The sequence below is a fragment of the Mytilus galloprovincialis genome, chromosome 8 (genome assembly GCF_965363235.1).
Source record: "Mytilus galloprovincialis chromosome 8, xbMytGall1.hap1.1, whole genome shotgun sequence".
Classification (NCBI taxonomy): domain Eukaryota; kingdom Metazoa; phylum Mollusca; class Bivalvia; order Mytilida; family Mytilidae; genus Mytilus; species Mytilus galloprovincialis.
Genome location: NC_134845.1, coordinates 15500876 through 15517011, shown reverse-complemented (window position 1 = coordinate 15517011; position 16136 = coordinate 15500876). Strand labels below are relative to the sequence as shown.

Here is a 16136-nt window from a genome sequence, read left to right as displayed (position 1 = left end):
GAAAACATTGTTAAAACGTATATTTCAGTAAAGGCATTAATAATACAAATTTTAAAAATGCTTTAACACTTCATTTGAACATTGTACAATAAATTAAAACAAGCCACATAAAAAGTCACATTTCAGTTAGTTTTATCAAGTTCATACATAATGAAATATGATATTGTCTTTTAACACTACTGCTTTTTCTTTCTAGTTAAGCCAGAGATACTTAATACAAAAGGCAGACTTTGTTAATATACCAAGACATTTACTACAAGGTAAAGAACATTGTTCTGTATGGACCATCATGAGGGGGCTGTAATTCAGAAGTGTTTATCCTGAGTGAACTTCCTACATGATTTCCTTAAATGAAAAGTGTTGCCAAAAAATAGTATATAATAAGATGAGTAAAAAAACCAATACAATCATAAAAACCATCACATACATTTCTTCTTCTAATTAATGACATATGGTACAGTTTCAGGGAAGGTCATGACATTGACAATGTACAATGTTATTTTTTGGACCACAAACTGCGATGTTTTGGGAAAAACATGCATCTTTCAAACTGATTTTAGTCATTAGCTTGTAAATGAGTGCATGCTCCCCTCTTTGTTAAATTGGATCTGACTTCATTTTGTATTAAGAAGATGTTTTGTGCCTTTTTTTGGTTAATTTAAAACAAAATAGGGATAAAATATACAGCAAAACATGCCATTAAAAAAAACCATGAGCATTTGATAAAAAGTTTTTTTTTTTCAAAGAGTTGTTTAACATATTTAGAGCGTATTTATGCATTGAACATATTTCTAAATGTTTTTACAAAAAAACTGCTTTTGTGTATCTTTTGAAACAAAAGTTAGGTATATGCATGTATAAATAAAGAATAGAAATGTATAAGAAACCAAAATATTAAGTAAATGTTTAAAATTCAGACCCCATTTAACTCTAAAAGTGACAAATGAAGGTATATTTGTTACTATTTCAATTAACTATGTGGAAAATATCGTGTATGCAAATTAAAAATCACTGTTTAGTATAACATAAAGTTTACTTTAGGTTCAGAATTATGGACAACATAAAATTGAGAATGGAAATGGGGAATGTGTCAAAGAGACAACAACCCGACCATAGAACAGACAACAGCAGAAGGTCACCAACAGGTCTTCAATGCAGCGAGAAATTCTCGCACCCGGAGGCATCCTTCAGCTGGCCCCAAAACAAACATATATACTAGTTCAGTGATAATTAATGCCATACTAAACTCCAAATTATACACAAGAAACTAAAATTAAAAGTAATACAAGACTAACAAAGGCTACAGGCTCCTGACTTGGGACAGGCACAAAAATGCAGCAGTGTTAAACATGTTTCTAAATTTTATAATGATATCTCAACAATCCCCCTATACCTCTAGCCAATGTAGAAAAGTAAACGCATAATAATACGCACATTAAAATTAACATCCACCAGATCAGTTGTGGATTACACACATTATTCAGATAAAAAAGATAATCATCCTAATAAGCTAATAAATATTTCATTTAAAAAGAAATATCCACATCAATACTTATTAAGATATCTACATTTATGTGGATGATGCTCTTTGAGTTACTTCCCCTTGGTTCTGATTAATTTGTAACAATTACTGTAGACTCAGAAATTTTTGTGTGTATTTAATAATTAAAAATCTATTCTGATTCAAAATTTGCAAAGATGTAACGAAAAATTATAAATAATTTACTGTTTAGCTGCTAATTTAGTTGAATGAAAGGGAGCCAATAAGGTTAGTTCTAAAAAAAAATGTTTCTCACATGGCTTTGTTAATATTTATACATCTGCCAATCGGCTCTGTCATTGTCTCATTTTCATTTTCAACCAAATAGTAAATTATAAACCTGTCCTATTTTATAGAAGTGAGTCGACCAACAGAACGAGTAACACAAGCAGCAGATGATATTGAGGTCTTACAAGAAGATTATCAAGCATTATCATCTAAAGAAGAGTCTGACCTTGACCAGTTAATGTCAGAATGTCAGGCAGCTATTAGTAATGCTGAAGTGTTTTCTGAAAACTTGTCAAAACAGCTGTCAGTTTTAGATGGGGTAAATATACTAATGATGCAATAGATGGATCATAACTTTAACATTTCTGACTTGTTACAGACAGTTTGTAATGGAAAACCTACAATCTACATAGATATAAGAAAATGTGGTATGAGTGCAAATGAGACAACTCTCTATCCCAAGTCACAATGTGTAAATAGTAAACAATTATGGGTCAAAGCACAGCCTTCAACACAGAGTCTTGGCTCACAACGAACAGCAAGCTATAAACGGCCCCTAAACGACTGCTGTTTAACCATTCAAACAGGAAAACCAACAGTTTTATCTATGACAGTTATTGACTGTTCTATATACTTAAATCTGTTCAGACAAATAAAAATAGTAATTATACTAAAATTTACATCCTCAATACGCATGATATTATAACCACTGGATGTTAAGCATCCGTCAGTCAATCAAGTTAACTGTACCTTTTCATCAAGAATGTGTAGGTAATAAATTTTATATAAGGTATTTCTTCAGACATTTACTTTGACAGGTAAGACTTAAAAACATCATTAGGAAAATATAATTCCCTCCTTTTTGTGTAATGCACACTTTAATTGTTATTATATGTTCAAATGTGTAAAGGAAAAAAAAGTTGATTTTAAGATAAAAAAATTACCTCTTTTATAAATCAGGCTAACATACACTCCATAATGGGTTCAGAAGACCAAGTTCTCAATCTAATGAGATTATTAGACGATGGAATAAATCAGGCAGAGAGTATTGAGGGCAAACTAGAATCCTACGATAACATATTACAGGTAGTGAAGGGCATAATTAGAATAAGAAGAATTTCCTTTTTTTTGTCTTTTAAAAATTTAACAGTATAAACATGTTTCGGTGCCTGGGGCAACTATGTTGAGAGATATTATATTAAGAACCAAGAAATGTTAGTCTTGATTTGATTTTGTATAGTGATTTTGATATATGTGTAGTTTGAAGTTATTAAAATGTCATCTTTTATGTTTCCCTTTTTGAAATATGATTAAATATATAAACATCTGTAAATAAGACTTTCCCCTTAATGGCATCCTTTTATATTGTTTTTGTAATTTCTTATTTGTAAAGTAATAAAACTTTAAACTAATAATTTATCAGGTTTATGTTTGAATAAATAAGTTTTCCTTCATGAATGGTCAAAATGGACAAAGAGAAGATGAGTAATACATAATGTAATGATCTATAATCATGTTAAAACTCTTCTCTGAAATGAATATTGCCGAAAAAGCATTTATACAATTGAGGTTTGCACTATAACTTTTTTATCTTATATATTTTATGATTTTATAGAATGTAAAAGAACAGATGGAAGTAATGAAAGATAAAGATACACTGATAAAAGTCAGGAATACAAACCATCAAAAACTACTGGAAGAACTGGACAATGTTGTGGTATGTATTCAAGGGAAGATAAACAGGGATCTCCATGGCCTGTTTAACGATGGCGCCCAGCCATCGTTCAAATGTCTTGCACCATCGTCAAATGACTGGTGCCATCGTTAAATTGTCTTGCACCATCGTTAAATTGTCTTGCGCCATCGTTCATAACTTCATAATTTTTTGAAGCCTGATGCCATTTTTTTAATTAATTAGAATCAAAAGCATGTAATTGCATAACCCTTAGGCTTTTTATGTTATAATCCAATACAGTTCTAACGCCTGAGGGATATCCGGATTAAGATCGCTAATCACTTGAACCTGAGCTTGTACAGGTAGATCAACAAACCAGACAGGAGAATACTATCTGAGGATAGACGATCCATTTGTCGAATTAATCAACTAAGTTTCAGCAAATGATTATGATAATTTAGATTAAATAAATAAATTAATAATCCAGTTACAAAGAAAACAGTTTAACAAGTCGAACACGTGCTTTATTTTGACTTAGGCAATCAGCATCCCCCTTTTTTAAGAAGTACAAAATAAGACGCAAAACAGTAAATATTATTTCATCGCAAATAACTCGAGTACTGCTGTAACGATAATTTAGAATTACTTTAAAAGTTTAAAAGTAAAAACTTAAATATTTCCTGTACATAAAGAAATATCGTATCGTAATTACGAATTCATTTCATATATTACAATCAAATTGATACATCCGCGTTTCCTGTTTCTATTCAGACTCGAAAGATGCATGTTGCACAGCATCAATTTGCCAGATAAAGTCATTAAAAACCTTTTCATTTGTCAACGTTTGCTTTACAAATCTCTTTAACCTTTTACATAACCCGTACGAATCATTTTGTTGTTGCTGCAAATCAGCCATACCGGTAATGGGTTCTGAATTTGGCAGTGTCCATGAAAAATCAGCTCCACATCATATGATTTTTAACCCCCATAACAATTACCAAAAATACAAGAAATCTACATGGGGACCTTCATGACAGCTTTTGGTCATTCTCGACTAAGGGGAGACCATGGCATTTGAATGGTTAAAAATGGCAATAAATGAAAATATTGATACTTCTAATTCTATAATGAAAATTCAAATAAATATAATTTAAATAAGCAATGAATTACCATGTTCACCGTTCCTTGTATGGAGGGATAAAATACTTCCGATCGCGCTACACTGTACAGCGTAGACACGGTTTGTAATGGTGAAAGTTCCTCCATCGTTCAATTTTCATCCACAGAGATCCCTGGATAATTTTGCATTAAGTACGTGTTACCCTTGACCATCCTTCTGTTTTTACATCCTGTTATCTGTCTGTCTGTGTGTCTTTCTATCCTTTTGTCTGTCCAGTCAGATTGTTGCGGAAGTATTCATGGGCAGATACTTCATTATGCTCCCAACATATGCAATGGGGGCAGTAAGTATTACCCTTGACAATCTTTACATCTTTCCATCCATCTGTCCATCCGAGATGTTCATTTCAGTTCATTACTTAAGTTTTACTCATCAATTTTTTGTTAAGTTCATACAAATCAGAACTTGTAGACAGAGTTTGAAATTGGACAGGGAGTCAAATTTATCACTATTAGTTCCCTACCAACAAAGTAGAAGGGGACTTTAGGTTTGCACTCTGTTTGTCTCTCTGTCCATCTGTCAATCCATCGGTCTGGCAAACCAGTTTTCCTGACTTTTTTTCTTCATGCTTGTTTATTAAAGGAATGAATAAATGAAAGAATGAATGAATATTTTAATATTAAAGTGCAACCTGAATTATAACAACAATTACATCCATATATACAAGTAATGTTCAGCTAGCCAAATAGGCTTATGATGCACTGTACATTGTGTACCATTATTGAAAATGAAAAAAATAGGTGACAGTGGAAAGAAATATAGCAAACTAATATAGACTTGTATTCCAAGAACTTTAGGAAGAATAAAAGCATGCTTTAATTCAGTATATCACCTAAAGATAAAGCAATATTTTTTTTTATGTTTTTAAAAAATACTTCTTTATTTTATGGTAAATTCAGTATTCATAAAAAGAAGCAGTTGTCTTCCTTTGACTGCTGTGGAAAATCAACCATGGACACTAATAAACAAAAATAGTCTGAAAGACCATGTTAATGTCTAAATGAAAATATGCTGGCCTTTTTTCTTTCATTTTGTTAATAGAAGATTAAGGTACGATAGTTTCAATAAATTCTCCAGTTAGTGCAAATGAAAACCACACAGTGAAATGCTTTGGAAATATAAAAGAATTTATTGTTAAGGTGCCGTCTGTACAAGTGTCTTGCTTACTGTTATATGTAGTTTAACCAAAGTAATCCAGATTAACAGTTAGTCCCCTTTCTGGCAAAGAGTCAATGTATATATTTAACATGCCTTTGGTATATAATCTCCATACATATGTATCTATGATGTTATTCCATAGGGTTTCGGTTTTTCTCAACTTTTAGTTTAGTAAATTTTCATCTTTAAATGGGTAAAACAGTATTTTACTAAAAATCTCTGATGTAATGTTCTGTACTTTTAACATTAAAGTTAATATTTGAACAAATATAGAATCACTTTACTTGACAAAAATTGTTCTAAAAATGTGTGCCTTATTATAAGGACTTTTGAAGTGGCTGCTGTTACAGTTGTTTGGACAAGACAGAAATTAAATTGGTTAAAGTCTTTGATTTCTATATGAAGAGTTAGACCGGACAACAATTTCTTTATTAGGCAAAGAAAAATGTTTTTGTAATTTTTTTTATCATTATAAAATTTAACTTAATTTATTAAAATTGAGCTTTCTCTGTATTGTAGACACAACTTGACTTAGACACCAGACATCTGAAGGCTTTACAGGATGGTGAACTGTCAACTCCTAATGGAATCTACGAGTGTACGGCTGCTGCTTTAGCACTCCATAAATGTGTCAATATTAATATTCATCCAGGTAAGGGTCGGAGCAGGAGGATATCTGTCATGCTTGCTCATTTCCTTCTTGCTGGAATTTCAGAATATTTGCGAAAAAATATATTTTTAATAAAATAATTATCATTGCATTATAAAACATTGTAGACTGCATTTTGATAAAATTCTTATTTTTTGTGAAATTTTTATTTTTTTGTGGATTCATATTTTCTAAAAAAAATTTCTTAAGTGTTTAAGTTCTCATGCTGATTTTGTGCCTTGAGCATAAAGATATGTCAGATTTATCTTGGCTATTATTATTCACCAATTATCCTTTTTAAGCCTTAACAAAGATGGCTGCTGTAGAAGAACAACAGAAGAAGTTCACCAAGTTTGCTGCTGGTTTTGCCAAAAGACTTGCCCATCATCTGAATAATTTATTTATTCATCAGGTATTTATAGCTTTTAATCTGATGGAATATTTTTCCAGTTAAATTAAATATTCTATAGGTTTAAAAAGATAATTCAGATTTGGTGTATTTTGAAATTATTTAAATATGAACTACTTACCTAAAAAGTTTAAGAGGTTACATATTTTTGGCTACACATTTAAACCATCACTACCTTAACACCTCATTAAAGTGAAAATTGATTTAAAATATGAAAATTACTGCTGGAAATTGCTTCCACATTTAACAAAGGCTTTCTCTGAGTATACAATACACATTTTTACCTGAAATTGTGACTTCTGTTTTGACAGAGTATACATTTAAAATACAAATTCCAAATTCATTTCTTAAATTTTGTTTATATTTCACAAATAAAGCATTTCAACTTATGTAAAATAATGGATTATTTTTGTAAATCTATCTTACATACAATATGCAGCTTTTTGTAGAACAACTTGTAAGCAGTAGCTTAATTGCTAATAACAAGATATTTATGATATCTTTTTGCAAATTTATTTAAAAAATAAGTTTTGTATTTTACCCATAGTTTGCTGAAATGGTAATACCTATAATAAACCAGTGATATTCCCAAAATATATTTCTGTATTAAACATGAGAATATTTAGAAATGACATGAAATTTGTATATTTCTTCTTTTACTCCAAACTTAATATTGACAAGTGACACACATCCCATCTTTGGTCTATACATTTATTCACTGGCTAATTGGCTCTATTTTTTTCCCAGATTCATATCTTTTCATCTCATTGTAATTACTTAATCTATAACTGTAATATCTTTAAATGCTTTCAAATGTATAACAATTTATTATGGAATTACAATTGTATGAGTTTGTATCTGAGTTCTTCATAGATATATTTCTGATTTCTGTCCTAAATCCCTTGTTTAATTTGAGAGAAATAACTTATATTCTATAATTATTATATTTAAGAAAGAATGAAAATTATACAAGAATATATATAAACATTTATTTTGACTAATTATTCATGTGTTTTAAGTAATAGATACCCATACAGATAGACAGCAATAAACCATGGTGTAAACTTTAAAAAAAAATAGTTATAAAAGTAAAATAACTGAGCCTAATTACTGTGGACTCTTTATTATTTGTGGGATACCAAGTTTCTTGGATTTCGTGGGTACAGGGTTACCAAGAATTTTAATGTTCCATGAAGTACCAATGTGTTATAGGTTTGTATGCAAAACTTTACAAAACCACAAAATTAAATACACAAGAAAGTATAATTGTTGTTCAATCCACGAAAATTGGGAGACATTATTCAGGAAGACTTGAGAGGGTTCAAGGGTATAAATCTTTTTTTTTTTTTAATATATGATTTCGCTATTCTTTTCTGTAAATGAACTTTATCCTATAGAGTGGGGTGCTCATTTTCGCCATATCTTTCTATGTTTTATTCGGTTTTTGTACAGGTCTTTATGTTTTTGAAGTATACTGATATTTCTATATGAAGATAACTTCACATGCAAAATATTCTTAGCTTTAAAACATGTTTGTTTTGAGAAAAATCATCTGAAAAGTTGGATTAAAGGGTGTTTGAAATTTCCTAATGTTTTGTCAACGGGGGACACATATTCACCGTTTTTACACATCTAATTTAAATCAAATAACTGCAGCTCTAAACAATATTTATCAAATAAATTTCATTATAAATGAATAGCAGACATTTGAAAGGTGGAAAAAATCTAAAGTTTAGGGCAACCAGTCAAAGAATTACTTAGAAATACTTCTTTTGAATCGTTTTTTTTCATTCAAGAAATTGGCTGAAAATCGTTGTTTGTCGTTTTTCGGTCCTTTGCGGTAAGTGCCGAAATTTAGTCTAATTTTCAAAAATAATCATATTTGTTATAAAAATATAATTAACCGGCATATTTCTTTCATTTCAACCATCCTTTGAAGTTTTTTCACCTCAAAATCATAAAACGGCGAAATTGTGTCCATGTCAAATATGAGCGCCCCACTCTACTTTTAAAATAGAGAAAAAAAATAAAAATACGGGGTCACTATTCTTTTAAGCTCACAATCTGGCTTCGTAAGAAGCATGTGTTTTTGTTAAGGTACTTTTTTTCTGTTGAACTAATAGGAGAAAAAAAGTTAATATCGAAATAAAAAAGGAACCAAATTACAGGAATCACTTAAACTTTACAATTGTTGATTTTAAGTACAGTTTATTTGAAAAAAATAATAATAAATATAGGTCACTGATCATGAGTTAAAAAAGATATTTCTATTTTAATGCCAAAAAGAGGCATTTTTCCAACAAAGAGAGAAAATTTGGAGCTTTTTCAATGATATAAACATTTTAAAAGTCATCTGGGGCCAACATGAACCAATTTGTTTTGGTTAATATTTGTACCATATCATAAAATAACAACTAATAGTGCAAAAAATAAAATTTGTAATGAAAATGTTGGTTTTTTTTGCTGAAATTTTTGTACCCGTGAGCCTCCTGAAGAGTATAAACTATCTAAATATAATCCATTATTCAAAATATATGGAAATAAGATAAAGTTTATGTACACAGACTTTTAAGGATAGTTTAATTACAATTCTATGTTGACAGGGTAATGAAATGGGAGAGACATTATCCAGACAGGCTGCAGAGTATAAACTGACACCACATCATACCCGCCATAGAGATCTTACTCCTTACGCTGATTTAATGGCTTGGTTAAAAGCTGCTGATTCAAAGACCTTCACTGACCTCTCAAAGGTAAGACTATTTCAGTTTCTTAGAGTCCCCCCTTTTTAGCTCACCTGGCCCGAAGGGCCAAGTGAGCTTTTCCCATCACTTTGCGTCCGGCGTCCGTCGTCCGTCGTCTGTCGTCCGTCGTCCGGCGTCGTTAACTTTTACAAAAATCTTCTCCTCTGAAACTACTGGGCCAAATTGAACCAAACTTGGCCACAATCATCATTGGGGTATCTAGTTTAAAAAATGTGTGGCGTGACCCGGTCAACCAACCAAGATGGCCGCCACGGCTAAAAATAGAACATAGGGGTAAAATGCAGTTTTTGGCTTATAACTCAAAAACTAAAGCATTTAGAGGAAATCTGACATAGGGTAAATATGTTTATCAGGTCAAGATCTATCTGCCCTGAAATTTTCAGATGAATCGGTCAACCTGTTGTTGGGTTGCTGCCCCTGAATTGGTAATTTTGAGGAAATTTTTGCCGTTTTTAGTTATTATCTTGAATATTATTATAGATAGAGATAAACTGTAAACAGGAATAATGTTCAGCAAAGTTAGATTTACAAGTAAGTCAACATGACCGAAATGGTCAGTTGACCCCTTAAGGAGTTATTGCCCTTTATAGTCAATTTTTAACCATTTTTCATAAATCTAAGTAATCTTTTACAAAAATCTTCTCCTCTGAAACTAATGGGCCAAATTAATCCAAAGTTGGCCACAATCATCTTTGGGGTATCTAGTTTAAAAAATGTGTGGCGTGACCCGGTCAACCAACCAAGATGGCCGCCACAGCTAAAAATAGAACATAGGGGTAAAATGCAGTTTTTGGCTTATAACTCAAAAACCAAAACATTTAGAGGAAATCTGACATGGAGTAAAAATGTTTATCAGGTCAAGATCTATCTGCCCTGAAATTTTAAGATGAATCGGTCAACCTGTTGTTGGGTTGCTGCCCCTGAATTGGTAATTTTGAGGAAATTTTTGCCGTTTTTAGTTATTATCTTGAATATTATTATAGATAGAGATAAACTGTAAACAGGAATAATGTTCAGCAAAGTTAGATTTACAAATAAGTCAACATGACCGAAATGGTCAGTTGACCCCTTAAGGAGTTATTGCCCTTTATAGTCAATTTTTAACCATTTTTCATAAATCTAAGTAATCTTTTACAAAAATCTTCTCCTCTGAAACTAATGGGCCAAATTAATCCAAAGTTGGCCACAATCATCTTTGGGGTATCTAGTTTAAAAAATGTGTGGCGTGACCCGGTCAACCAACCAAGATGGCCGCCACGGCTAAAAATAGAACATAGGGGTAAAATGCAGTTTTTGGCTTATAACTCAAAAACCAAAACATTTAGAGGAAATCTGACATGGAGTAAAAATGTTTATCAGGTCAAGATCTATCTGCCCTGAAATTTTAAGATGAATCGGTCAACCTGTTGTTGGGTTGCTGCCCCTGAATTGGTAATTTTGAGGAAATTTTGCTGTTTTTTGTTTATTATCAAGAATATTATTTTAGATAGAGATAAACTGTAAACAGCAATAATGTTCATCAAAGTAAGATTTACAAATAAATCAACATGACCGAAATGGTCAGTTGACCCGTTTAGGAGTTATTGCCCTTTATAGTCAATTTTTAACCATTTTTCGTAAATCTTAGTTATCTTTTACACAAATCTTCTCCTCTGAAACTACTGGGCCAAATTAATTCAAACTTGGCCACAATCATCTTTGAGGTACCTTGTTTGAAAAATGTGTCCGATGACCTGGCCATCCAACCAAGATGGCCACCACGGCTAAAAATAGAACAGGGGTAAAATGTAGTTTTTTGCTTATAACTCTGAAACCCAAATCATTTAGAGGAAATCTGACAAGGAGTTAAATTGTTAATCAAGTCAATATATATCTGCCCTGAAATATTCAAATGAATAGGACAACCGGTTGTTGGGTTGCTGCCCTCCAATTGGTAATTTTTAAAGAAATTTTGCTGTTTTTGGTTATTATCTTGAATACTATTATAGACATGATAGATAGCGATAAACTGTAAACAGCGATAATGTTCATCAAAGTAAGATCTACAAATAAGTCCACATGACCTGAATGGTCAATTGACCCCTTAAGGAGTTATTGCCCTTTATAGTCAATTTTTAACAATTTTCATTAATTTGGTAAATTTATGTAAATTTTTACCAAATATTTTTCTCTGTTAGTAATGGGCAAAGTTCATTATAGATATAATTGTAAGAAGCAAGAATGTTCAGTAAAGTAAGAACTTCAAACACATCACCATCACCAAAATACAATTTTGTCATGAATCCATAATGTGTCCTTTGTTTAATATGCACATAGACCAAGGTGAGCGACACAGGCTCTTTAGAGCCTCTAGTTATCATGTATCAAGATTTATTTCTAATTAATTATATATGCAATGAATCATGGATGTTTGTCAGAAGACTCAATTTTCCTTTTTAAGATATTTTATTTTTAAAGTATAGTGGGAATAGGCTGACTTGAAATTTCACCTCATACTTGCATTGTTATTACTTGGATCTTTTAAATCAAAAGAAAAGAAATCTGGAACCTGCTTAAATGTTGGTAGATGACCTTTTATGAGCTATTGAGTATTGATAATGTGAAAGGATAAATGGGTGTTATGAGGCAAACTATTCAACCTTGTATGGTAGGGAAAAAACTAAGAGTCTGAATATTTGACACCAACACACAAAATCTCACCTATGCACATCTTTATGTAGCAGTTTTTAAAAACAAAACACCAACTGTTTAGTGAACATTACATTACTTTTCTGTTCATTGTGGTGTGTCACGATCGCAATTTTCTTGTTGGTTCTCAGACAGCCTATTGTAGTTATTTTTATCCCGGGTTTTATAAATAATTGAAAATAGCAATCATATTAAATTTGGATGACGTAAGGGGGTCAAGGGACTTGAGGAATCAATATCATTGGCTGCTTTATTTTTTGAGAACGTTACTGCTCGACGTTTCCGTCCAAATCAGTGTCACGTGAGCAATATATATTTAGATCTGTAACTCTCCTGTATAGGAGTTACGATATCGCCCTTTGCAGAAATCAATTCGGAGTCAGTTCCTCCACATGATGGGGAAGCAAAGAATGTAAGTTGTATGTAATATCGTTACAAGAGGACCTTAAATGTATTCCGTCCATCAAAAAGACATTCACAACAAAACGTTGAATCAAGTAATTTCATGATAGTAGATGTTGCTAATGTTACTATTACGAATTGGTTACTTGTGTATTCATTTGATATAAAGTACACCTGCAAATGACATTCTGTATATTTAGAAATTCTAAACCAGACTGTACAATTTTATTACTCCAGGCATATATTAAACATCACTGTGTGCATACATTTTAACTTTAAAAGATGTTGTTGCTAATGTGACATGTCCAAATGTTGCTTATGTTACTCATTTTTGTCTCCATCACGTTAGCAACATGAAAGTAGGAGACAGAACACAATACTGTAAAATTCTATCAATTATTTGTAGGTTTATACAGAGAGTTTGAGTAAATTGTATAAAAAAGAAGTCCTAGATTTTATAGAATTTTCTAAACAAAGATTAACCACTATTCCAGATAGAGTAAAACTAGGTGAGTATAAGTGAAGATTTCATAGAGAATTATTTTGTTGTGAATAAAAAGTTGTTACTTTAAATAGTTCTACATATACATGTACCACAATTGAATAAAAAGTTAAATATTTATAACAGAACTTGCACAAATCATGAATATAGGCTATAAGAAGAAGAATTTCAAAAATTACTATTCTTGTTTTGACATTTTCCTTACCTACTGATTAAAGAAATTGAAATAGCTCAAGTATAACCAGTAGTATAAACATATGGAGATGTATCTGGTTTCCAAGGAGACAACTACATATGACCTTCAACAATGATCAAACCAATGCCATAAAGGAGGCTATGAAAACTTTCTTATATTTTCAAATCATGTTTGAATGTATTAAACAGGTGCACAAGCAGCCTCAATGTTGTCAGGTTCATCAACAAGTTTACAGAGATTTGAGGCCAGTAGAAAGAGATCAGGATCCATGCAGAGTGTAGATTCAGCAACTGTTTCATTCCATGGGTCAGATGCAGATATAGCCAGTCGTCATTTCTTTGATCAGGTAATTAGAGATATGAGCCATAAAAGTGTCCTGTCAAATAGTGTCCACCGGGAACCTTTTCACATAAAGTTATATTTAAATGTGTCTTTTGCTGTGAACAAGTGTTCAGTGATAATTTCATGATATAATACTATTAAACTTTGTCTTTTCAAGGTTTATTTTCCATAAGAGGACACTATCAAAAGAAAAGCATCCAACTATAAATTAAAAATTTAACTCAAGGAGGAAAGATAAAATTATGAAAATTCAACTTGACCTTTATTCAGTCACAGTACCATTTTGCTTAACCTTGCAATACCCAAATTGCACAGAGTACCCAAATTGCACCTATTTAGCAAAAATAGCAGGGGAAATCTTACAAAATATCCTAGAGACTAAACAATGTGTTTTTTTATGATTTGATACTATGCACATCTTTCAACATAGGTAAAAATATTTAGATATACACAAAACTTTCACAGTATCTATCAACAGATGAAGTGTTTACTGAAAAAGCAAAATATACTGAAAGGTTGCCATGCGACGTCATCAAAATGTCATTTTTTTAAAGCAATTGCTTTTATGCCGTCGCGTATGGCCATCTTTGTGACCCAGATCAGAGACTCCGCCCAGATCAAGCCATAGTATTTTGTTAAACAGGCTCCTGGTCAGTCATTCTTTAACACCTATGTATGTTTTCTAATGCAATACATAGCTTGAATCTTTAAAAAAACGTTAGTGGATTTAAGAAGTTTCAGAATATGTTCTTGTAGATGTATTTTTGTATTTAAAGGGTCAACCGTTTGACTATCAAATAACATAGAAGTCCGAGTGAAAAAAAGTACATTTTTATAAATGCGATTCCGTTTTCCGCCGTTCGTACGATGTTTCAACAAAATATGGATTCATTTCAGTTGTTGATTTAGTATTGAAAATTTAACTGAATTATCTCCTGATAAATACGGTTTTTTATGTTTAATTTGTGTTTCTTTAAGAGGTCAGGTGCTCTTGTTCATTCATAAAATTATCGTTCATTCATACATTTTAATATCGTAAAATCAAAATCACTACACAGGTTAATGCGTAGTGTCAAATTATTACCTGTAATCTAAAAATAGACAAACTTTATTTGCGCAAATAATTTAGCGGAACGAAATCTTTTGTTGAAAACACATAACAATAAGTTCGTTTTCCTTTTCTGTCAAAACTCCGTAATATTTATCGATCGCCTTACTAATGAAATGGACCCGTCCAAACGTAGTAGATGCCAAGTCGGTCCAGATGAAGATGGAATTTTCTAGTTTATTGATACATAGATTGAAAAAAAGAACGTCTTTTTAAATATCATGATCAAAACTGGGTTTGCATAACAAATGTCAGATGAAACCATTATCCTCGTCTTTTCAGTGAACAAGTCTACTACGTTTGTTGACACTCGACGGTCCACCGTGTTAGCAATTTTATTTCACATGTTTTCGAAATATTGAAGATCATTTTTCGCAATGTTTCCTAAAAATTGATAAATATCAAAGCAACGTAGAGCTGTTTGTTCTTGTTCGTATAATAAAATTGAGAATGGAAATGGGGAATTTGTCAAAGAGACAACAACCCGACCATAGAAAAACATACAACAGCAGAATTAAGGTCACCAACAGGTCTTCAATGCAGCGAAAAATTCCCGCACCCGGAGGCGTCCTTCAGCTGGCCCCGTTGAATTGCATGAGAATTGTAGTTATCTCGTACCCACATGCACTTGTTTCTATCTTCCTATGGATAGAAACAAGCACTTGTTTCTATCCATAGGAAGGTCGACTATCCATATAAAACTATTTATATGGATAATCGACCTTCCTATGGATAGAAACAAGTGCCTGTGCTCGTACCGCATCAGAAGGACACATATCAACTGAGCAATAATGTTTGGAACTTAGTTTTAAAAATGATGACAAAGTAACATTATGAAAATATTTTTATTAAGCTGAAATATACATTTATTCTTTACATGTTTATGTCTTGTAAGATATTTTATTTCTTTCCCGTTTTTTAACATTTGCGTCTGGAAAGTTGAAATGTTTTAACTTAATCATTTGTGTTAATGGTTAAATATAAATTAATAATGAAAATTGTTAAAATTAAATCAATAAAGGAAATTATTGCCAAGGAAGTTACAAACACTACCAGGGGATAATCCATGATGATTTCTTTTTGAGTTATATGTTTCAGCACATGTATATTTGACCCCAACTTTAGCCTGGTAAAAGTGTTGTCTCCTTGTGAAATATAAAACATATTAAAAATGACTTTCTGCTAAAGTCTTTTATTTATATAAAGTTAAAACCTTCTTACTTTTAACTAGACAACACTCATGTCAGGTTTAATTCTTGTATATATGTGGATGAAAAATAAAAGTCCCCAAACA

At 31.6% G+C, this 16136-nt stretch overlaps 1 protein-coding gene across 4 annotated transcripts in view; it reads left to right on the top strand.

The window, feature by feature from the left end:
- The window catches only part of LOC143085153 (exocyst complex component 1-like), a 60649-nt gene that overhangs the window by 11323 nt on the left and 33190 nt on the right, over window positions 1-16136 (top strand). For all 4 annotated transcript variants that reach the window (XM_076261352.1, XM_076261349.1, XM_076261351.1 and 1 more), the window contains exons 5-13: window positions 197-260; window positions 1897-2087; window positions 2729-2854; window positions 3384-3485; window positions 6301-6433; window positions 6733-6842; window positions 9443-9592; window positions 13101-13203; window positions 13581-13738. In XM_076261352.1, the coding sequence (XP_076117467.1) occupies window positions 197-260; window positions 1897-2087; window positions 2729-2854; window positions 3384-3485; window positions 6301-6433; window positions 6733-6842; window positions 9443-9592; window positions 13101-13203; window positions 13581-13738 (1137 nt within the window). The remainder of the gene's footprint in view (window positions 1-196; window positions 261-1896; window positions 2088-2728; window positions 2855-3383; window positions 3486-6300; window positions 6434-6732; window positions 6843-9442; window positions 9593-13100; window positions 13204-13580; window positions 13739-16136) is intronic.